Below are 24,347 nucleotides of genomic sequence, written 5' to 3' on the forward strand. Positions count from 1 at the left end.
ACGGCGTTGGAGATGCCTAGCGGGGAGTGTTTCAAATTGGGCAGCTATTGGAGTTTTTTTTTAATTCTAAGTGATTCAAACGGTTGTCTTTTAGGCACAATGGCTACTTTTAGATATTATGGGAAGTTTTTCGAATCCTGCAGCCGTTGGAGGATTTTTTTTACTCTAGGTCACCTAAACAACAATTTTTTTGTTGTGAAGGCTATTTTTAGACATTATAGGAAGTGTTTCAGATTGGCGACCGATCTAGCATTCAACGAATCCAGCACCTCCAACGCCGCCCCCAAAAAAATACCTATCACGTCGACGAGATCGTGCGTCATTAGACCGGGGACCAATGCGTCGTCAGACACTACTCTGCATTGGTCAGCGGATCCAGCACCGGATCGGCCTACTCCCGCGTCATACGATGAAACCCAGTCATCCAATCTCATAACTCATCCATGTACGCAGCTCCCCTCCTCCACAAAAAGAAGGGAAATGATATTTGGCGAATGTCATAAATATTTTCCCTTCCAAAGAACGTGCTTGTTGTCATCAGATGCGTTGTACGGATTTTGAAGCAGGGAGAGTGAAAGGATCGATATAGTTGACTAGAGGGGGGTGAATAGGCAACTAACAATTTTTAGCTTTTCTTTACCAAATTAAACTTTGCACCAAAATAGGTTGTCTAGATATGCAACTAAATGAACAACCTATATGATGCAATGACAACAAGCACGCAAGCAAGTAAGAGATATAACACGAGTAAACTTGCGAAAGTAAAGGAACGAGATAACCAAGAGTGGAGCCGGTGAAGACGAGGATGTGTTACCGAAGTTCCTTCCTTTTGAAGGGAAGTACGTCTCCGTTGGAGCGGTGTGGAGGCACAATGCTCCCCAAGAAGCCACTAGGGCCACCGTATTCTCCTCACGCCCTCACACAATGCGAGATGCCGTGATTCCACTATTGGTGCCCTTGAAGGCGGCGACCGGACCTTTACAAACAAGGTTGGGGCAATCTCCACAACTTAATTGGAGGCTCCCAACGACACCACAAAGCTTCACCACAATGGACTATGGCTCCGCGGTGACCTCAACCGTCTAGGGTGCTCAAACACCCAAGAGTAACAAGATCCGCTAGGGATAAGTGGGGGGAATCAAATTTCTCTTGGTGGAAGTGTAGATCGTGGCCTTCTCAACCAATCCCGAGCAAATCAACAAGTTTGATTGGCTAGGGAGAGAGATCGGGCGAAAATGGAGCTTTTGGGGGAAGAGGTAAGTCAACTTTGGGGAAGAAGACCCCTTTATATAGTGGGGGGAACAAACCAACCGTTACCCCACTTCTGCCCCGCAGAGAGCGGTACTACCACTGTGCCAGCGGTACTACCGCTTGCCACAATAAGCGGTACTACCGCTCCTCCTCGCGGTACTACCGCTTGGCCCACAGCGGTACTACTGCGGTGGGAGGGCGGTACTACCGCATACGAGCGGTACTACGGCCCCCCACAGCCGCGGCCAGTACCGTAAAACCCGACACGAAAAAAGTGCCCTCGAATCGAGGCGGTACTAGCACGAGACCACCGCGGTACTACGGCTGGGGGCTACTAGCGGTACTACTGCTCTGGAGCGGTACTACCGCTCCCAGAGCGGTACTACCGCTTGTGGCACCCAAGCGGTACTACCGCTCCGTCCCGCGGTACCACCGCTGGGACCAGAGTGAGCACACAGTTGGGGGCTACCAGCGGTACTACTGCTCTGGGCGGTACTACCGCTGGGACCAGAGAGAGCACACTGAGAAGAGAAACGAGCCCATCATCGAAACGGAAAGGCTCGGAGGGAGGGGCAAAGGAAGTGTACGTGATGATTCCGCCCTAGCCTTTCCAAGACGGACCCCCTCTTGATAGTACGGTGATCCCTATGAAACTAGTCCACCAAACTAATCCGAAAGGACTACACCGTCTTCGCTTCAAGCTCCGAGGGGAGGGAATCGTCTCGTGCCAAAAGGATGAATCTCTAAAAAAACACTCAATGCACACGATTAGTCCGCAAAAGCATTGTCATCAATCACCAAAACATCTTAGGGATAAATATGCCCTTCCAATCTCCCCCTTTTTGGTGGATTGATGACAATACGGGATTTGCACAACTGGGAAAAGACAAAAGACATAAGCAAACCCCAAATCTCTAAAATATAGATGGGCTCCCCCTAGATGTGTGCCATCAAGATAAGTGCTTTGGACTGCACGACACACATACTAGGATCAACACTCCCCCTGTATTTTAGAGACCAACAACCTAAGCGAGATACAAGATAGCAGGATATATAACATAATGAAGCATGTAACTCATGAGATATCAAATGACTAGAGACAAAGATAAAGATATGATAAGGATAGGGTAGCATATGTCTCACACCATATGACTTGAACTAAGGTCTCACTGAACACAAAACCAAGCAAAGCACAAGGTAGCACACAACGAAAGCACAAAGGCAAAGACACACTCGCAACACAACGACGCAAATCCCTAAACTCTCTCCCCCTTTGGCATCGAGACACCAAAAGGGGCAAAGAGCTAACCTACGGCTCTAGGTGAGAGCATGCTGAGGATCTCGAACATAAGGACTCTGCGTGATCATCTGCACTGCCGTCCTCGCCCGGAAACTGCTCGGCATCTGAATCGGTCCACGGACAGTGCTGCTGGATCCACTCCTCCTCCTCAGTAATCTGACCCTCAGAGCCGCTGGTGACGGTCGCACCCATCTGACGCATAAGCTCCTTGTGACGTCCCCTTGCCTTCTTCTCAACCACATGAGTCATGTACTGACCATGAGACTCCATGCAGAACAGCTTCTTCATCTTGTGTTTGAGCTTCTCTGCCCAAGAGGGCTCTGCCGCAGAAGGCTCTGTCCCAGAAGGCACATAATCCTCATCATCATCACCGGCATCAGCCTCGTCCTCGGTCTCCATGGCAGCAGCAGAAGATGGAACTCCAGATCTACCCCAATTATCCTTCTTCCTCAGACGCTTGATCTCATGAGAGACCAACTCTCCAGTTTCCAGCTGCTCCTCAGGATAGGTATGTCTCCAGGCCCTCTCAATGAGCAACATAATGAACGGACCATAAATTGGGCACTTGCACTCAGAAACAGCCGCCAGAAGTTCAGACCACATGACATGAGAGATGTCCAGGGACTCGCCAGTGTCTGCTTCCTTCTCACGCTGGCAGAAGAGAAGCATGTCCACAAGATAAGAGTGTACCATGTCCAGATTCCCAATACGAGGGAAGAGAGTCTCGCGGAAGATACGGTGAAGGATGTCCAGATAGGCAGACAACTCATAGGTTTCCTTCCTGGTCTCAGGGTTGACCTTCCGAGTACAGTAGGGCCAGAGGGCTTGCTTGTGAGTGGAGGTAACATTTTGGTGAGGACGAAAACCGACAGGAGTCTCGAGCCCTTGATCTTCCACCTCAAGCAGCCCCATGAAGGCCTGCCACTTGACAGCTAGCACCTTCCCATTAGTCATCCAAGTCAGAGTCCTGTCTGCATCAGTTCCTAGGTAAACAGTGGCAAAGAACTGCGCCAGCAAATCTGCATCAAAGTCCTTGTTGAACTGCATGATCCTGAGAATGTTCAACTGAGAGCACATCTAAAGGGCATCACCAAAGTACTCAGGGTCCTTCTCCATAGCATCCGTGTTGATGGAATGAACATTGACAAAGAGGTTCTTCTTAGCCTTGATCACATCAAAGTATGTGGCATACTGAAATCGGTTCCAGAACGGGCGATTGACAAGGTTGGGTTCTTGGTCTTCCTCATAGGGGTTGCGCCGACGCCTGTCCCAGAATTCCTTGCTAGACATCTCAGTCACCTTCTTGCCACTTGGCTTCGGTCGGCTGGCAATCTTCTTCTTGCGAGGAGGATTAGCACTTGAGGAAGCACCCCCTGCCGGCGGTGGAGCGCTGGAAGAACCACCTGCAGTCTCAGATGAGCGGTACCGCTTTGACGTTGAACGCCCGGGGTTGACACGACGGACTTGCTGCTCAGGATGTTCATCACCTGGAACCAAACACACGGACACAAGAAACAACCAGAAGGAACGATCAAAACCAAATAAACACAACACAAATGGATCAACATGTGGTAGGAAACGATGGAACTGGGCATCCGGCGGTAGTACCGTGCCTGCACTGCGGCAGTACAGCACAAGCGGTAGTACCGTGCCCTCCCGGCGGTAGTACCGCGCAAAATGGGCGGTAGTACCGCCCGAGACGGGGCACGGAGGATCCCTACTGCTGTGGTCAGATCCGGCACTACCGGGGATGCCAAATTCAAAAATAAACCTACCAAACATCAATCCAAAGAGTCTAGTTGCCTTCTCCAACCTACTCAAGCCTAGATTTGGCCAAAAATCTAGAGATGCAACTACTACTGCCCCTAAAACGCGAGATCTGAACACTAGACAAGAAGAGAAAAGGAACGGGGGCAATACCGGCATCCATGGCAAGAGGACGAGGTGGGGATCGACTCCACCGAAGGGAATGGAGAAGGACGGTCCGGAGACGGAGGGCCGCCGGAGCCCTCCCGCGGCGAGATGGCGCTGGAGAGAGAGGAAGAGGAACCAGGGGACGAAGCAAATGTTGGGGAACGTAGAAATTTCAAAAAAATTCCTACGCACACGCAAGATCATGGTGATGCATAGCAACGAGAGGGGAGAGTGTTGTCCACGTACCCTCGTAGACCGACAGCGGAAGCGTTATCACAACGCGGTTGATGTAGTCGTACGTCTTCACGATCCGACCGATCAAGTACCGAACGCACGGCACCTCCGAGTTCTACACACATTCAGCTCGATGATGTCCCTCGAACTCCGATCCAGCCGAGTGTTGAGGGAGAGTTTCGTCAGCACGACGGCGTGGTGACGATGATGATGTTCTACCGACGCAGGGCTTCGCCTAAGCTCCGCAATGATATTATCGAGGTGTAATTTGGTGGAGGGGGGCACCGCACACGGCTAAAAGATCTCAAGGATCAATTGTTGTGTCTCTGGGGTGCCCCCTGCCCCCGTATATAAAGGAGCAAGGGAGGAGGAGGCCGGCCCTAGGAGGGGGCGCACCAAGTGTGGAGTCCTACTAGGACTCACTAGTCCTAGTAGGATTCCACCTCCCATATGGAATAGGAAAAGAGGAAGGGAAAAAGAGAAGGAAGGAAGGGGGCGCCCCCCTTCCCTAGTCCAATTCGGACCAGACCAAGGGAAGGGGTGCGGCCACCCTTGAGGCCCTTTTTCTTCTTTCCCGTATGGCCCAATAAGGCCCAATACGTATTCCCGTAACTCTCCGGTACTCCGAAAAATACCCGAATCACTTGGAACCTTTCCGAAGTCCGAATATAGTCATCCAATATATCGATCTTTACGTCTCGACCATTTCGAGACTCCTCGTCATGTCCCCGATCTCATCCGGGACTCCGAACTCCTTCGGTACATCAACATACATAAACTCATAATAAAACTGTCATCGTAACTTTAAGCGTGCGGACCCTACGGGTTCGAGAACTATGTAGACATGACCGAGACATGTCTCCGGTCAATAACCAATAGCGGGACCTGGATGCCCATATTGGCTCCCACATATTCTACGAAGATCTTTATCGGTCAGACCGCATAACAACATACGTTGTTCCCTTTGTCATCAGTATGTTACTTGCCCGAGATTCGATCGTCGGTATCTCGATACCTAGTTCAATCTCGTTACCGGCAAGTCTCTTTACTCGTTCCGTAACACATCATCCCGCAACTAACTTATTAGTCACAATGCTTGCAAGGCTTATAGTGATGTGCATTACCGAGTGGGCCCAGAGATACCTCTCCGACAATCGGAGTGACAAATCCTAATCTCGAAATACGCCAACCCAACAAGTACCTTTGGAGACACCTGTAGAGCACCTTTATAATCACCCATTTACGTTGTGACGTTTGGTAGCACACAAAGTGTTCCTCCGGTAAACGGGAGTTGCATAATCTCATAGTCAGAGGAACATGTATAAGTCATGAAGAAAGCAATAGCAACATACTAAACGATCGGGTGCTAAGCTAACGGAATGGGTCAAGTCAATCACGTCATTCTCCTAATGAGGTGATCTCGTTAATCAAATGACAACTTATGTCTATGGCTAGGAAACATAACCATCTTTGATTAACGAGCTAGTCAAGTAGAGGCATACTAGTGACACTCTGTTTGTCTATGTATTCACACATGTATTATGTTTCCGGTTAATACAATTCTAGCATGAATAATAAACATTTATCATGATACAAGGAAATAAATAATAACTTTATTATTGCCTCTAGGGCATATTTCCTTCAGCAAATGGGTATGGGGTGGAGGAAACCACCCCTGCCCACGACTTAACCCCCTGGCCCCGCCCCTCAGCGGTAGTACCGTGGTGATGGGCGGTAGTACCGCTTAGCCACATAAGCGGTAGTACCGCGCCTTCACAACGGTAGTACCGCCCAGCGCAACTCAAACCAGACTCAACACCTATGGTGCAAAACGAAAGACGGGAAACAACGGCAAGAAGACCAACAAGAGCACTAGCAAGAGAACAACAATCATACGCCTCTATACAAGAGGGCGGTGGCCGAGGCCACCTATGTTTGAGTCACTTGGTATGGCACCGCGAAGAATTATCCTTGGGCCCATGACCAAAGCTCGTCTTTGAAGCACAAGTACCATCAAAAATGGCTAATGTGAAAGAGTGAGATCAGTTTATGCATTATGGGGGGGGGAAGTTCATTGAGAGAACAACACTCCCCCTACGTCCATGCCTACACCTAGACAAGAATGCACAATGAATGTGAGGGGTGTGCAAAGGTTCAAACCACATTGCTCGAATCAATGATATTTAGCTCATGCCTTAACTCGCGAAATCTTGCTTCATCCAATGGCTTCGTGAAAATATCTGCAAGGTTATCATGAGTGTTGACATAGTTGAGCTCGATCTCCCCTCGCCTAATATGATCCCGGATGAAGTGATACCGAATCTCAATATGCTTTGTCTTGAAGTGTTGCACCGGGTTGAGAGAAATCTTGATAGCACTTTCATTGTCACACCAAAGAGGCACTTTGTCACAAATGACACCGTAATCCTTTAAAGTTTGCCTCATCCATAAGAGTTGTGCACAACAACTTCCGGCCGCCACATACTCCGCTTCGGTGGACGAGAGAGGCACACAACTTTGCTTTTTAGAAGACCAACTTACCAAAGAGCAACCAAGAATTTGGCACCCTCCGGAAGTGGACTTCCTATCCACTTTGTCTCCCGCCCAATCGGAGTCCGAATAACCTACAAGCTTGAAGTTTGCTCCTCTTGGGTACCATAGGCCAAAGTTTGGGGTATGAGCCAAATATCGAAAGATTCGCTTGACCGCCACAAAGTGGCTTTCCTTAGGTGCGGCTTGAAACCGTGCACATATTCCCACACTCAACATGATATCCGGTCTAGATGCACAAAGGTAAAGCAAGGATCCAATCATGGAGCGATATACCTTTTGATCCACCGCTTTACCATTGGGATCAATGTCAAGTTGGCACTTGGTGGGCATTGGAGTGGAAGCCGGCTTGACATCACTTAGCTTGAATCTCTTTAGCATGTCTTGAGTGTATTTGGCTTGGTTGATGAAGGTTCCTTCTCTTCTTTGTTTGATTTCGAATCCGAGAAAGAACTTCAACTCTCCCATCATAGACATCTTAAACTTTGAGGTCATGAGAGCGGCAAATTCTTCATTGAAGGCTTTGTTAGGGGAACCAAAAATAATATCATCAACATATAGTTGGCACACAAACAACTCCCCTTTGACCTTCTTAGTAAAAAGAGTGGGGTCGATTTTCCCGATTTCGAATCCACGATCTTGTAACAACTCCGTAAGATGCTCATACCACGCACGTGGGGCTTGTTTAAGGCCATAGAGTGCCTTGTGGAGTTGATACACATGATCGGGGAAATAGGGATCTTCGAACCCGGGGGGTTGTTTGACATATACCAACTCATTTATGGGACCATTAAGAAAAGCACTTTTCACATCCATTTGTTGCAATGTGAAATTATGATGAGAAGCATAGGCAATCAACAAACAAATAGATTCAAGGCGAGCGACGGGGGCAAAGGTTTCACCGTAGTCGATACCCTCGACTTGGGAGTAGCCTTGTGCCACCAAACGAGCCTTGTTGCGAACAATGATTCCATGAGCGTCTTGCTTGTTCTTGAATATCCACTTGGTTCCAATGACATTATGATTTCCGGTTGGCCTTGGCACTAACTTCCACACTTTGTTATGTTCAAAGTTGTTGAGTTCTTCATGCATGGCGTTGAGCCAATCCGGGTCCTCGAGCGCTTCATAGACCTTTTGGGGTTCGACACAAGAAACAAACGCATGATGTTCACAATAGTTTGCTAATTGTCTACGAGTGCTTACCCCCTTTCTTAGGCTTCCAACCACATTCTCCATGAGATGACCTTTGGTGGTGAGCTTGGAAGCGATCTTAGCGGCACGACGCTCCAATTCCTCCTCGGAAGTGAAGTGAGGAGGGGTTACTTGATCATCTTGAGTGTCGTCTTGAGCTTGTTCTTGATCTTGAACTTGCTCGAGGGGAGGAACTTGACCTTGGGCATCATTTGGTGGATCACCACCATCTTGAGGTTGATCTTGCCCTTGATCTTGTTCATGAGGTTGAGGGCCTTCACTTTGTTCTTCGGAAGCGTGTGGGTCTTGGGTTGGTGATGGCTCCACTTGAGTGGAGCATTGTCCTTCTCCTTCGGCCACAAGGGGTTCCTCAATGGGTAGGATATATCCAACACCCATTCTTCTTATGGCTTGGGGAGGAATTTCATCACCTACATCACAAGTACCACTTTGCTCCACTTGGGAGCCGTTATTCTCATCAAACTCCACGTTACACGTCTCCTCAATAAGTCCCGTGGACTTATTGAGAACACGGTAAGCATGGGAGTTTGTAGCATAACCAACAAATATGCCCTCATGAGCTCTAGTCTCAAATTTAGACAAACGAACACCTTTCTTGAGAATGAAACACTTACACCCGAACACCCGAAAGTACTTGAGGTTGGGCTTGTTACCGGTGAGTATCTCATATGGAGTCTTGTTCAAGCCTTTGCGGAGATAGAGCCGATTTGAAGCATGACACGCGGTGTTGATGGCTTCGGCCCAAAAGTTGTATGGAGACTTGAACTCCGCCATCATGGTCCTTGCCGCATCCATCAACGTCCGGTTCTTCCTCTCCGCAACACCATTTTGTTGAGGGGTGTAAGGTGCGGAATATTGATGCTTGATCCCCTCATCACTAAGAAACTCATCCAGGGTGTAGTTCTTGAACTCGGTGCCGTTGTCACTTCTTATAGTCAAGATCTTTGCATTGTGTTGACGTTGGGCTTCATTTGCAAAGTCAATGACTGTTTGTTGGGTCTCACTCTTCCTCTTGAAAAAGTACACCCAAGTGTATCTAGAATAGTCATCCACAATTACCAAGCAATATTTTCTACCCCCAAGACTATCAAAGGATGGAGGCCCAAAGAGATCCAAATGAAGGAGCTCCAAGGGCCTCTTCGAGTAAATGAGAGTCGTGGGAGGGTGAGCCTTCTCATGAAGCTTTCCTTCGATACAAGCACTGCAAGCACGATCTTTAGCAAAACTAACGTTCGTTAGTCCACGGACATGGTCCCCCTTGAGAAGACTTTGCAAAGATCTCATATTGACATGGGCTAAACAGCGATGCCAAAGCCATCCCACGTCAACTTTAGCCATTAGGCATGTCGCGGTCTTAGTGGGTCGCTCCGAAAAGTTAATCACATAGAGACCATTCTCGACATGCCCAACAAAGGCTACTTTAAGAGTCTTGCTCCACAAGAGGGCCACGGTATCAATATCAAAGAAAGTGGCAAAGCCCATGATAGCAAGTTGACGAACGGAAAGTAAATTGTATGCAAGGGACTCAACTAGCATGACCTTCTCGATCGTGAGATCATGAGAAATGACAACTTTGCCGAGTCCCAATACCTTAGAAGACAAGGCATCACCCCACTCGACATTGGTGGGCATAGATGGAATCTTGTGCACGTCCACCACCAAGTCCTTGCTTCCGGTCATATGATTTGTAGCTCCACTATCGAGCAACCATGATCCCCCACCGGAAGCAAACACCTACAAGAGATCAATGCTTGGTTTTAGGTACCCATTTTGTAATGGGTCCTTTGATGTTAGTAACAAGGGTCTTAGGAACCCAAATGGACCATTCAATATACTCATGAGGAGAACCAACAAATTTGGCATAAACATGCCCATCACTTGCACGACATAACACATAAGAAGGATTAAAGTCGCCGGCTTTGTTGGATGGGGTGGAATTGCCCTTCTTGACACCGTCACCCTTCGCATTGTTCTTCTTCTCCTTGGAAGTACCCTCTCCCTCTTTCACAAAAGTTTGCTTGAGAGGGGGAGGTCGTTTGGTCTTGTCATTCTTCTTCTTGTTCTTGGGCTTGGGAGCGAACCCAATCCCCTCCTTGGCTACAACTTCCTTTTGGTTTCTCAAAAGGTCGTTGAGGTTCTTCTCACCTTGTATGCATGACACAAGGCCTTTCTCAAGTTGCTCCTTCAACTTAGCATTCTCCTCAACAAGATGCACATGCTCACAACAAGGGTTAGTAGCATTTGCATTATCAATTAACACCATATGAGGAAAGGTGGCTTTCTCCTTAGTTAGCATTACTTGGAGTTGATCATGAGACTCCTTGAGGCTAGCATGAGCACCCTTCAAGACTTTGTGAGCCTTGTCGAGAATGTCAAACTCCTCTTTAAGTCTAGCAAGATCAACCCCAAGTTTTGCCTTCTCGGAGTTTAGCACACGAGACACAACAAGAGCATGATCAAGATCTTTCTTTAACTTAGCATGATCATCGTTGTATGACTCCTCAAGAGCCAAACGAAGACCACGCTCTTCGTCAAGAGCATTGGAAAGATCCGAAATCTCATCGGCATAGTCACGACTATGCCCCTCCATCTTAGAGATGGTATCTTCGTGAGCCTCGATCATGTCATTGGCTTCACCAAGTTGTTCCAAGAGAGCAACGAAGTGCTTCTTGGATTTACCCTTGAGTTTACCCATAAAGATCTCAAACTCATTTTCCTCCACATTTGTCCCCTCATGTTCATCAATGCTATCCATCGAAGAAGGATGATTAATGATGGTAGTTTTGATGTTGGAGGTTACCTTATTGGTGGCTTTAGCCATGAGGCACTTGGCGGTGATGTTCTCATTGGGTGAGTCGAAGAGAGACACCCGTGGAGTCTTCGCAATGGCAACGGAGGCCATGGCAACCGACTCACCATCTTCATCATCGTCATCATCCTCATTGTACTCTTCTTGTACCACCAACGCCTTGGGAGGAGTCTTCTTGGTGAAGTTGCTCTTGTTGGGGAACGACTTGGCCTTGTCTTTTCTAATGAGCTTGCCACCATTGTCTTCCCTCTTCTCGTAAGGGCACTCCGCAACAAAGTGGCTCACATTGCCACAATTGAAGCAAGTCCTCATCCGTTGCTTGCCCTTTGCGCCACTTGAATTGCTCTTGTTGAAGTTTGGCCTTGTGTTCTTCTTGCTCCAAAATTGCCTTGAAGCAAGAGCCATGTGTTCATGATAGGCATACTTCGTATCTTCGAGGTCGCCCTCCTCTTCTTCCTCTTCATCCTCTTCCTCCATACTAACCTTGGCCTTTAGAGCAAGGTTGGGCTTCTTTACTCTTTGAGAACGAAGAACCGCATTGTCGGCGGTCTTGTCCAAGATGCTCATAGCAACAAATTCATCCAACACTTCACTTGATGATAAGGTGTGGAAGTCCGGCCTTTGACGAATTACAGAGGACATGGCTTTGTGGTAGGGCATCATTGCCTTGAGGAATTTGCGCTTGATCCAATTGTCATCCGTGTCCTTACTTCCATGATCTCGGAGAGAGACCGCGAGTTTGGTTACTCTCCGAAAAAGCTCACGAGGTTCTTCATCTTCTTTCATTGCAAACTCGTCGGCTTCATCTTGCACCACTTCATAGTTGGAGCGTTGAATGCTTGCGCTTCCCCGATAGAGGGAAACAACTTGGAGCCAAGCATCTTTGGCCACGGTGTAAGGCCGGAGATGAGGAAGATCTTCGGGTGGGATTGCTTCTTGGATGATGAAGAGAGCATTCTCATTGAATTGATGATCCACAACTTCTCTAGGAGTGAAGTTACTTCGGTCATGCGGATAAAAACCCTCTTCAATGATTCTCCAAAGATTAGTGTTCACATGATTTAAATGACGCTTAAAACGATAGACCCAAGAATCAAAATCTACATTCTTCTCAATCTTAGGGGCCGGGCCGTCATGATTCAAATGAGTGGAAGGGAGCGGTCCACCATAGACAGGTGGAGGTTCCACATGGGCAAAGATACCGGTCCCATTTTTATCACTAGAACAAGGAGCTTTCTCGCTAGTAGCTTCCCCCTTGTCGGAGGTAGCATCCGTCACCTTGTTAGCGGGATCACCCACTTTCAACGGTGCGGTGGTAAGTTTAAGCCCTTCTAAGAATTTATTCAACATGCTTTCGACCTTGGTCGTCATGGAGGTTTTCAATGTGTCCAACGCCACATTGAATTCCTCACGAGAGGCCGCGGTTCCCCCATCTCCCGTAGACGAGACTGGATTCTCACCGGAGTGCTCCTCCACACCGTCTACGACGTCAACCATACTCTTTGGACGGTAAAGTCCTTAATAAAGAGACGAGGCTCTGATACCAATTGAAAGGATCGATATAGTTGACTAGAGGGGGGTGAATAGGCAACTAACAATTTTTAGCTTTTCTTTACCAAATTAAACTTTGCATCAAAATAGGTTGTCTAGATATGCAACTAAGTGAACAACCTATATGATGCAATGACAACAATCACGCAAGCAAGTAAGAGATATAACACGAGTAAACTTGCGAAAGTAAAGGAACGAGATAACCAAGAGTGGAGCCGGTGAAGACGAGGATGTGTTACCGAAGTTCCTTCCTTTTGAAGGGAAGTACGTCTCCGTTGGAGCGGTGTGGAGGCACAATGCTCCCCAAGAAGCCACTAGGGCCACCGTATTCTCCTCACGCCCTCACACAATGCGAGATGCCGTGATTCCACTATTGGTGCCCTTGAAGGCGGCGACCGGACCTTTACAAACAAGGTTGGGGCAATCTCCACAACTTAATTGGAGGCTCCCAACGACACCACAAAGCTTCACCACAATGGACTATGGCTCCGCGGTGACCTCAACCGTCTAGGGTGCTCAAACACCCAAGAGTAACAAGATCCGCTAGGGATAAGTGGGGGGAATCAAATTTCTCTTGGTGGAAGTGTAGATCGTGGCCTTCTCAACCAATCCCGAGCAAATCAACAAGTTTGATTGGCTAGGGAGAGAGATCGGGCGAAAATGGAGCTTTTGGGGGAAGAGGTAAGTCAACTTTGGGGAAGAAGACCCCTTTATATAGTGGGGGGAACAAACCAACCGTTACCCCACTTCTGCCCCGCAAAGAGCGGTACTACCGCTGTGCCAGCGGTACTACCGCTTGCCACTATAAGCGGTACTACCGCTCCTCCTCGCGGTACTACCGCTTGGCCCACAGCGGTACTATTGCGGTGGGAGGGCGGTACTACCGCATATGAGCGGTAGTACGGCCCCCCACAGCCGCGGCCAGTACCTAAAACCCGACACGAAAAAAGAGCCCTCGAATCGAGGCGGTACTAGCACAAGACCACCGCGGTACTACGGCTGGGGGCTACTAGCGGTACTACTGCTCTGGAGCGGTACTACCGCTTGTGGCACCCAAGCGGTACTACCGCTCCGTCCCGCGGTACCACCGCTGGGACCAGAGTGAGCACACGGTTGGGGGCTACCAGCGGTACTACTGCTCTGGGCGGTACTACCGCTTGTAGCACCCAAGCGGTACTACCGCTCCGGCCCGCGGTACTACCGCTGGGACCAGAGAGAGCACACTGAGAAGAGAAACGAGCCCATCATCGAAACGGAAAGGCTCGGAGGGAGGGGCAAAGGAAGTGTATGTGATGATTCCGCCCTAGCCTTTCCAAGACGGACCCCCTCTTGATAGTACGGTGATCCCTATGAAACTAGTCCACCAAACTAATCCGAAAGGACTACACCGTCTTCCCTTCAAGCTCTGAGGGGAGGGAATCGTCTCGTGCCAAAAGGATGAATCTCTGAAAAACACTCAATGCACACGATTAGTCCGCAAAAGCATTGTCATCAATCACCAAAACATCTTAGGGATAAATATGCCCTTACAGAGAGGAGGCATATCAGCTTTGGAAAGTCGTTCACTAGGAACAAAAGCGACGTGAACGCTCCTCTGTCCAAATATACCTACCCACCACACTGGCTAGCACCTCACGACTCCACTTGGGAGACCTCTGTTTGAATACCGGTCCTTTGTTTTTCACTTTTCTTTTTGCCAAGTGTGAAAAAAGCGAAAAATAGGTACATGGCAATTTTTGGCACTAGGTACAAATGTCATCACTACAATTTGTTTTGATTTATCTTGCAATGTTTTTAAATGCCAAACTACATGACAATTTTAATTGTATGCATCATTTCCAATTTTGCCATGTGTCTATGCCAATTTTAATTATGTAGACCATGATAGTTCTATTGTAGGTAGCATGAAAAATTAATTATTTAGACCATGGTGGGTTTTATAGATAGGATGGAAAAAAATTAGTTAGACCATGTAAATTTTGTTAATTAGACCATGTTATTTTCTTGTACACTGCATGACAATTTCATTATTTTAGATCATGACAATTTTTTCTGGTAGACTATGGCAATTTTATTAATTAGACTATGGTAATATTATTGTAGATGACATGGCAATTTCATTATTTTAGATCATGGCAATTTTTTCGGTAAGACCATGCCACTTTTATTAATTGTACCATGGCAATTTTATTGGAAGTAGCACGATTTTTTTAGAGCATGGCAGTTTTTGTTATTTTAGAGCTGGTTAGAGCGTGACAATATTTTATTACTACCTCTGTTCATTTTTATAAGACGTTCTAGACATTCAGACACTGTTCAAAACAGTACAAAGCAAGTTGTCTGAAACATCTTATAAAAACAAACAGAGGGATTATTTTTGGAGTGGTTTTTAGAGCAACACATTTTTTGTTATTTTAGAGCATCACCATTTTTGTTTTGCAGTTTTATTATGTACACCCATGGCAAATCTGTGTGTAATTTTTCTATGTTTTGTTTTCTAGATAACACGGCACATTTATTTTTAGATACCATTGTAAATTTTATGGGTTTCACCTCTAGCCTACCCCAACTTGTTTGGGACTAAAGGCTTTGTTGTTGTTGTTGTATTGTAAATTTTACAAATTACATGATGGTGGTTTTATATATTATAGCATGGCAATTTTTTAAAACTTAGATCATGAAAATTGTAAATTTATATTTCTATGCCTTTTTCATAAAAAACTTTGTTGTTCATGGCATTCCTTTTTGCAAAAAAAAAACAATTAAGTGGGCCTCTAGGCCAACCATGGGAAGCATGAAAAGTTTGCTGGAGGATTCCTCCCCCCAGTCGAGGTTCGATGCCTATTGGCATCCAAAACGTATCAAGCAAAGCTTTTCCCTAGAAATAGACTTTTTTACAAGGCGAGTGATACGCGCCGGCGCACCGGCCAAATTTGGGCCGGTCACCATATAGCCGTGCGATTCAGCACATAACACCCGTTCGATCTGCCCTTAAAAATCGTCTTCTTCCTTCCGTAGGTCAACGCAAGCAGAAAAAATGCTCGATCTGATTGTGCCTCCGGCCAGCGTGCCATCCAGCGAGGGCAGCAGCGCGCCCTCCGGCGAGGGCAGCAGCACCTCCGCTTCCCTCCTCGCGACACCGCTCGTCGCAGCTCCCCCGCATCACCACGCGCCCCCGGTTGCAGCACACAGTCTAGCTCCCCATCTCCTTCCATGAAACGCCTCGTAGCATCACATGGCCACGAGCGATGTGTCTCCCACGACGCCGGTTTCCCCCGGATGCATCTCCTCCAGCCGCCGGCCGGCTTGCCCCTCCCCCGCTCTGCCAGCATCTCGTGCTGCTCACCATTGTAGTAGCTGTGCATGGATGTAGCAAAAATCATTGCGGGTCGTAGCAAAAACCGAAGACAGTTGTAGCAAATATACCCGTCGCCATCGATGCATGTGGAAGCACTGCCATGAACGGATGTAGCAATAGTCGATGACGGTTGCAGCAGAAAAACATCGTCGCCTCCGCCGCACGTCGCAGCTAAGGCGTGAATGATGTAACAAATTTCTAGACTAGACAGTTGCAACAAAAAAATTGCCGGATGTAGCTATGCACGTTGTCGGATGCAGCAAAAACCCGACGATGTAGCTCCCCCTGTCATGTTGGTCCATCGCCGGTTCCAGCAAAAAAAAATGCCGGTTGCAGCAAAATAGACACATGGTTTCAGCAAAAATACATATGCCTTCGTCGCCTGCTCTGTTGGTTGTAACACCGCACATTGCTGGTTCCAGCTCCCTGCGGTGCTGGTTCCAGCAAAACGGCGGCGTGCCGTTATTGCCATGGAGCAGCCGGATGCAGCCGGTGCTCATGCTGGGTCGTAGCAGCGCGCATGCTGTTGCTAAAACGCGGACGTGAAGAAGTACTAGGAGACGTGGGCTGGAGGTAGAAGAAAGGGAAGAGATAAGATTGAAAAAGGGTCCAGTTGTGCAGGACCCACCATGTGCAGGGAGCAGTTTACGTGGTGCGCGTGCAATCGTGCTGCATGTGCGGGATTTGTGCGTGAGAGCGAGCGGCCGGCCGGCGCGCCGTTCCGAAACGTTTCCCTTTTTACAAATAGTTCATTGCACCACCGGAAGTGAGAAGGAAAGTACCACCGACGTCTTGTACACTTCAAAAGAGGGTGGTTCCTCAAAAAAAAAGAGGGTGAGAACGTGAGAAAGGTTGCTAAGAGCCTCTCTAGCCGATCCATTAAAGGCTTTAGAGGAGTAAAACCTTAACTTTTGAGGGGTAAAACTGCACCTAGCCTATCCCTTAGTATCTTTTAGAAGAGTAAAAAAATACTCATCATCGCGTCCGCCCCTTATATTTACTCGAGCGGCACCTCTTCTTCGGAAAATACCCTCCCCTCCCACGCTTCCACATGTGGCATAAAAAAAAGAAGTCAAATACGTATTTCTAAAATGGGCGGGTGTTTTATTGCTGGGCCGGGATTTTGTCTTTTTTGTACAACCTACAAATCACAGTATTTTCAAAAGATTTTTCACACGTTCCTGCGGACCACGTTTAAGTTTCCACAATTTTTTTTTTTTATTTTTAAACTTTCAAATATGATTTTTGTATTTTTTTTAAATACCGAGCTCACTAATGCTCGGTCTCCATTGGCATTTTCCGGCCATATAAGGGCTATCCTTTAACACTACATGCTTCATAGATCTTTTGAAAACTATCTTAATACGGTGTCAAACAATAGAACAAAAGATGCTCACGCCGGGCTACTTGTTTTCGACCACTTATCTTGATTTTGCGCAAGGTGGAGAGATCAATTGCTCTGCTTTACAAGCTCCCAAGTAAAATTACAACCGCACAGTGATGATCCAAGAGACCGCCACTCAGACTTGGGATTGAGCTGCAGTTCAAATGGCTACTCTGACCCGAGCTGCTGAAGTGAACAAACACATGCAACTATATATCTTGTAAACGCAGGCTGCCAATCCTCATCCACTGGGGCATGCATGCTGCTTAGTGTCGAGTCGCTCCAGCTTTAGACAAAAAGTGGAGCAAAATACTGCAATGACCAAACATTGTATATAATGCTAAAACTTGTACTGAATCTTCTAAAAAACCAGCCAAACGGGTGAGTACAAACTTCTATACGGCAGAAAACTCATCAAGGCGAAAATACATGGAAGCGCAAAGAGTCGGTCCAAACTTCCGAAGTCATTCTAAGTAGATTGGCACCAGGCATCAACAAATGAAACCACATTACAACCAGCCATGTCAATATACATATTAAATGGCCTTGAACACATAACACTGGTGCCAGGTGAGGAAACCATTGTAGTTGCAGGAGCTGATCGCTAACTAATAAAGTTAAAACAGCAGAAATAGCCAGTGCTTGTGCAAGACTAGCCAAAACCCTTCAGCAACATCACTGGCTAGTACCATAGACTAGACTGGGGTACAGCCAGAGGCTAGCCAGATGACTGTAGTCCGACGGGAATGAAAGACCATAGTAAAGGCTGTGAACAGTTTCTTTTCGCACTCGCTGGCCAACCTCAACAGCAGTCCAAGTTTCATCGGGATCATCAAATAGCTTGGCAACATAAACGCGGTTACTTTTCCCTCCCCATCTTTCAGGGCTCATGCAAGCAAATGCAGGATTCCTCCTATCAAGGCTAACAAACAGAGCTTGATTTTCCAGCTTCTCCTTCTTCACCCACTTGGCTGGCTCGACAGAAAAGTCAAGGTGAAAGACCTCAAAGAAGCGATAACACGAGTCATCATTCAACTCGTCAGATCCTATGCGAAGGTCAAGCATGAGAAGCATGTCACCAGAGACCACCAACCATGGGCTAATAAAAAAGGATTCAGGGTCCCGCGCGATTTTTACTTTCTGCATGCTGAATTCAGGTGACAAGTGTATAGTGTGGAGCCTCACAAGAACATCCATGACAAAGGTGACACCTTTGAAGAACACTATCTGATGGATGCGTTCACCTTTAAGGGTAAGAGGGTGTTCTGACCAGGAGTTTGTTCCAACCTGCCACTCAAACATGGAGGTTCTCGAGCATAGGAGGAGGCATGAGTTGGGTGAACTAAGTGGACCTGTAAGAATGCCTATGCCACCAAAGTACCCAAGGCGGTTGTTGGATCGAAGTTTGGGGGGCTTCACCTTCGTACCACTGTGCACATCAACAAGGAGGCAGTGCTCCTCATAGGAGGAGATAAGATACCCATATGAGCAGCCCAAATAGTGCATCTGATTTGGAGTGTTTTGGGGCACAGAACAGCAAAGGGATACGTTTTTGTGGGTAGGATCACTCAGCTTCCATTTGCAGTCAGATAAAAGGACGGGCTTAATACCATGGCTATGCGGACGAGCATAAAGATTTGGTTTTAGGTGCAAAGGCGGAAAGTTGGAGGTATAAATGGAGGGGAAGGAAGAAAATGCAACGCGCCAAGAGCGGCAAGTGCCTATAAAAGCAAGGAAGTCGTGGAAAGAATTAAAAAGAGCAATGATCTCATGAAGCAGGGTGTCCGGGAGATCTGCACAAACATGAGGTCCTGACGACAGCAAGGAGGTAGAGCCTGAGGTGCCTACAACAGCAACTTCTCTGTCCAAGAGAAAATCCAAGAGTAATGGATCAGAATAAATAAGCGAAACATATTAGAGAGTAGAGACATACAACTAATAAACTGTCAGTAGGCTTTAACTGAACAGTAAGGCAAACAGAGAGTGTCTATTTAAGCATGCTAAATTTCCACCAGAACAATATACGCCGGAACCACCTACAGCTTGATTTTTTTTTCCACAATGGCAATAACTAGAATATATTTCAGTGAGCCAACCATATGTAAAATTGTTTATTTCAAATCATGGCAGAGGTTATTTTTTTTGTAGAGTATCCTCAAACAGGCAGTGGTACCACCACTACTGACAACAGTAATACTCACGAGAGGCGCTTTTCCTTGATTTTACTTTGGATCCAACCTACCCGCCCAATAAACCAAGTCACATCAGGAGATGAATATAACATTTTACATTATATAAAAAGGGCAATAAAGCCTGTTGCATGTTTATGTGGACAGTTTCGAATTTTCGATTGTTTTTAGTTTATCCCTTGTCGATAAACGGTGTCACCGTAAAAATATCCATCAAATCCCTTGTCAATAAACATAGTTCTAGGCAGGATTTAGAAGTGGTCTGGAATTGACTTGTTCCATGTTAGACCAATACTAATGCAAACTGTATTCCTAAACTAAAAGGCTTACAGACTTGCACCGATTCAGAAATTACCACTAGTCCACTACTAGTTCACCAAAATACCCTACATATCACTGCCAGTTCATCTGTCACCAACATCACTAGTAATTCACCGAAACACCCCACGAATGCCTGCTAATTCACCAAAAGACACTTGAAATTTCACTACTGATTGATTCACTAAAGCGGCAGTGGTGATCGATTGATGCGTGGCCGGTGTTGTTCACCCCCTTATTACCTCAATTAAACAGGTCATGATCAAGGAGGGGTGGCGATCGAAGAGTGAGGCGGCGAGGGTACTGACCTGGAGCTGAGAGCAGCGGGTTCCGGCGGCGAGGGTTCGGCGGCCTGCCGCAGAGTGCGCGCTCTTCTGCGCCGGCGGGAGCGGGTGCCGGCCATCCGCAAGCCACGCCCCTCCGCGACGTCGTCAGCGAGGAGAAGGAGGCGGCGCAGCTCGTCGATGCGGCAAAGAGAAACTCGCGTCTCCTATACGAGAAGGCCTTTGAGAGGACGGGTTGGCCTTGTAGGCACGGGCCTTGTAGGCTGGCTCTTTTCAGTTTTTCCTTGGCCTCTGAAAACAAGGTCTATAAATTTTGTCTAAAGTATTTCTCAAAAAAAAATTATCTAAAGTTGTTTGAAGGAAAAACGTCCAAAGTACTAGATATTTTTACGGTAGAGGGGAATTTTTAACAAAATATAATCTGTGCAAAGGGAATTGCAAGATAGCATAAACCATTGCTTTTCCAAGAGGATAATGTCATCCTGACTTGGTCCGCAATGTTCATTAGGCCTACCGCAAATGACTTTTTTTTTACGGGATAAACTTTCAATCTATTCATCATCTTTCAAAGCAGTACAAAGAACACTAGAAGTAAAAATTACATCAAGGTCCATAGACCACCCAGCGGCGACTACAATTACTTGAGCGAGCCGAAGGCGCGCTGCCATCATCGCCCCTCCCTCACTTGAGCCGGGCAAACCTTGTTGTAGTATACAGTCGGGAAGTCGTCGTGCTAAGGTCCAAAAGGACCAACGCACCAGAACAACAATCGCCGCCGATGAAGAGAAGCGTAGAACAGAAGGATCCAATATGCAGACACATGAACACAAACTAACGAAGGACAGATCCATGTGGATCCACCGAAAACAAACGCCGACCGAATCCCGCGAGATCCGCCGGAGACACATCTCCACACGCCCTCCGATGATGCTAGACGCACCATCAAAACGGGGACTAGACGGGGAGAACTTTATTCCAACTTCAGGAAGCCGCCACCGTCTTGTCTTCCTGAGCAAAACACAAACCCTAAACGCACACAGAAAAACCTTCAAAAATGAAGCAGGAGCCCTCCCACCGGCAAGAGCCGAGATCCATCACGCCTCCATGACTCTCTAGCAGTGAGTGCTACCAGTAGAAAAGACAACAATGATCAAATGGAAAAGTCGGCATCAGTAGAATGCAGACAACATGAGCAGATGCATCACGAGGTTTACCTATCTAAGAAGTTTGATTCATCGAGATGAATGCGCAGAGATGACATCGAGCTATGCTCATGGCGTGCCGTCGATACAAACAAACCCTTACATAAAAAACAAAATTATGGCCAACTTCTTAGGGATACCGAAATCTTTCTTCTGTATCCACGAGAAAATATGAGTCATATGCCATCCTCCAGATCATCGTCCGCTGACACCCCAAACAGAAATACACACTTGTGTAACATTTCCATGATTGGTCCATGGCCACCGATGCTATAATATAATACCTCGTATAGCCAGATGCAGCAGTGTGCTACAACAAATACTAGGTATTGCTCACGTCGCTCGCTAACCGGAGAAGCCAACTAGATTGGCCTGTTTTAGTGGTAGCGAAGCTCTAGCTACAACCGGTTTTCTTTCACGGTACCAAGCTATATCTACACATGGCTTTGTTCAGCCGATTTTATGAAACTTTTGAGATCCTTCCTTTTGGGTTTGGGAAGGTTCTCCAAAAAAAACCTGCTTTTTTCAACATGGTTTTTAGGTTTTCTTTCTATCATTTTTCTGTTATTCTTCTTTTTAATTTCCTTTTTTTCCTTTTAAGTGTCTTCCTTTTTAATCCGAGAACATTTCAATTACATGAATACTATTTGAATTCACAAAGACTTTCTAAACTTGTGAACATTTTTCAGATATGGGATATTTCTTAAATTAACAAACATTTTTTAATTCATGTTTTTCACATTTGTTAATGTTTTACAGTCATGTTTTCTTAATAAGCAAAAAATCATGAATTTGTGAACATTGTTTAAAATTAATAAAAAAACTGAAGTCCTATTTTTTTTAAATTCGCAAACATTACTCAAATTTGAGAATGTTATTTTAAATTCATGAACCTTTTTTTGACCTTGCTAAAAATCATGGGTGGATAACAAAGAACAGTGGCGGAGCTAGACTGAAAATGCTGGGGGGGCGGGGAACGTAAAAGATGAAGAGTTGAGGGGGCCAAACACTAATTTTTTTCCTAACCTAAGCCCTTCAAATAAAAAATTCTTTAGGGATATCTCCAAGACTGGGGGGGGGGGGCACAGCCCCCCAGCTCACCACATAGCTCCGCCGTTGAGAAAGACGACCATATGTTTTTTTTGGGTAAACACACTCGACTTTGTTACTCAAAAAAAAGTTTTTCAGGAATAACATCGGGATCAAGTTGGTTTAATAACACATGACACCCTAATGACAAAATCAGGACATGTTTATAGCTAAACAATGCGCCTCGACATTTGACAGGCGCCCTTCATGGACAAAGGAGCAGGAACTGAACACCAAAGCTCGCTGCTTGATCTCCTTGATAATGATGATGTGAGTCATTTGTAGTCTGTGGCGGCTTCACATGAGAAAGATTGAGGTCAGCCGCCAGCGCTAAACCCTCCCTCGAAAAAGACCAAACCCTCTCAACAGTTTTGGTAGAAAGTGCACACCCATTAGACCTTGGGTCTTGGTCCATTTTCTTCTCCGCCCCACATGCACACTCGTTTTTTTCCACTTCTCACGCTAGGGTTTAGGAAACACACTGTTGGGATCTTATCCGCACCGCACGCATGTTCTGTTCATGTTATGGGTTTCTTGGCCGGTTCTGTACCTTTTTACTTCAGTTTTCACCTTTTTCTATTTGTTTTGTCCCTTTTTAAAATTTGCAAAAGTTGTTCAAATTCTTGTTTCTTTGAAATCATGAACATTTTTAAAATTCTTGATCTTCTTTTATTCATGATGTTTTTTCCAAAATAGCGAACATTAATCATCTACACAAACACATTTTAAAATCCATGAACTTTTTTGAAATGTGTGAACCTTTTCTGAGTTGGTGAGTTTTTTCAAATTCACGAAAATTTTCAATTCATGACCTTTTTTTGAATTTGCAAACTTTCCAAATTCATGATATTGTTTTTCAAATTCAAATACCTTTTTAAAATTCATGACCTTTTTCTAAAATCTAGAAACTATTTTTCGGTTTCACACTTTTTTTAACAGTATTAAAAAAACCAGCTCTTTTTTTCCTATACCAGACCAACAGCAGAAAAAATTGGACAAACTAGCGAGCGGCCGAGCAGGCGTGACACCTAGGCCCAGCCGAGCGTGAATTAGGGCGACACTAGGCCCGTGCGATGCCGCCATAATTTTGCCGCTTGTAACGGGCCGGGCCTCACAACATTGGCGTGCAGGCCTTATGCCCAGGGTTCACGTCAAGCCGGCTACAAAAGGAAGGGAGCAGAACCCTAATCTCCCCGTCCTCACGCCCCATCTGCTCCTTGCGACCCCCTCCCACCGCCGCCACGCTCCTGTGCCCTCCTCGCCTCGCCTCCTGTAACCACGCCGCCGCCCCCTCTCGCCCAGTTTCGCTCGTGCTCTGGTCATCGGCGCCGCGCGGGACGAGCTGCGGCCACGTCTCCGCCGTCGTCGTCCACCGGATACCCGGACCTGCGTAGCCTGGCAGCGCTTGAGAGCCGCACGGCCGCCCAACCTGAAACAGCTGCCGCAGCGGTTCCGCTTTCTGTTTTCAAGTAATATCGGTGAAACGGGAGGCGAGCTCCCACAGATCTGTATCGATCCCAGTAGGCTCAGTCCCGGTAGATCTTTACGTTGAACGCATGTCTTTGGCTGTTGTTTTGCTTGTGCGTTCTCGGGTTCGACTTAGCAATGAATTTCTCAGTTTATGCAGTTTCGTTGTGGTTGATTGACGTCCCAGTGAAGATAAAATTCTGGTCCGAAGACGACTGATGACTGGTTTTAGCCT

At 46.7% G+C, this 24,347-nt stretch overlaps 1 protein-coding gene across 1 annotated transcript; it reads right to left on the reverse strand.

Moving 5' to 3' along the window:
- Positions 1–17,901: 17,901 nt before the first annotated feature.
- On the reverse strand, positions 17,902–20,587 carry LOC123167117 (uncharacterized). Its single transcript, XM_044584950.1, has 2 exons — positions 20,379–20,587; positions 17,902–19,424 (listed from the first exon to the last, which is right to left on the reverse strand). Exons 1-2 carry the CDS (start codon positions 20,471–20,473, stop codon positions 18,239–18,241), a joined length of 1,281 nt encoding a protein of 426 aa, XP_044440885.1. The 5' UTR covers positions 20,474–20,587; the 3' UTR covers positions 17,902–18,238.
- Positions 20,588–24,347: the final 3,760 nt, after the last annotated feature.

The sequence above is a fragment of the Triticum aestivum genome, chromosome 7D (assembly GCF_018294505.1).
Source record: "Triticum aestivum cultivar Chinese Spring chromosome 7D, IWGSC CS RefSeq v2.1, whole genome shotgun sequence".
Classification (NCBI taxonomy): domain Eukaryota; kingdom Viridiplantae; phylum Streptophyta; class Magnoliopsida; order Poales; family Poaceae; genus Triticum; species Triticum aestivum.

Bases quoted from the DNA above. Each gene is read 5' to 3' on its own strand.
- LOC123167117 (XM_044584950.1), bottom strand. From the start codon at position 20,473: ATGGCCGGCACCCGCTCCCGCCGGCGCAGAAGAGCGCGCACTCTGCGG. The intron at 19,425-20,378 runs GTCAGTACCCTC...TCTCTTGGACAG, and splicing joins CCCGCTGCTCTCAGCTCCAG to AGAAGTTGCTGTTGTAGGCA.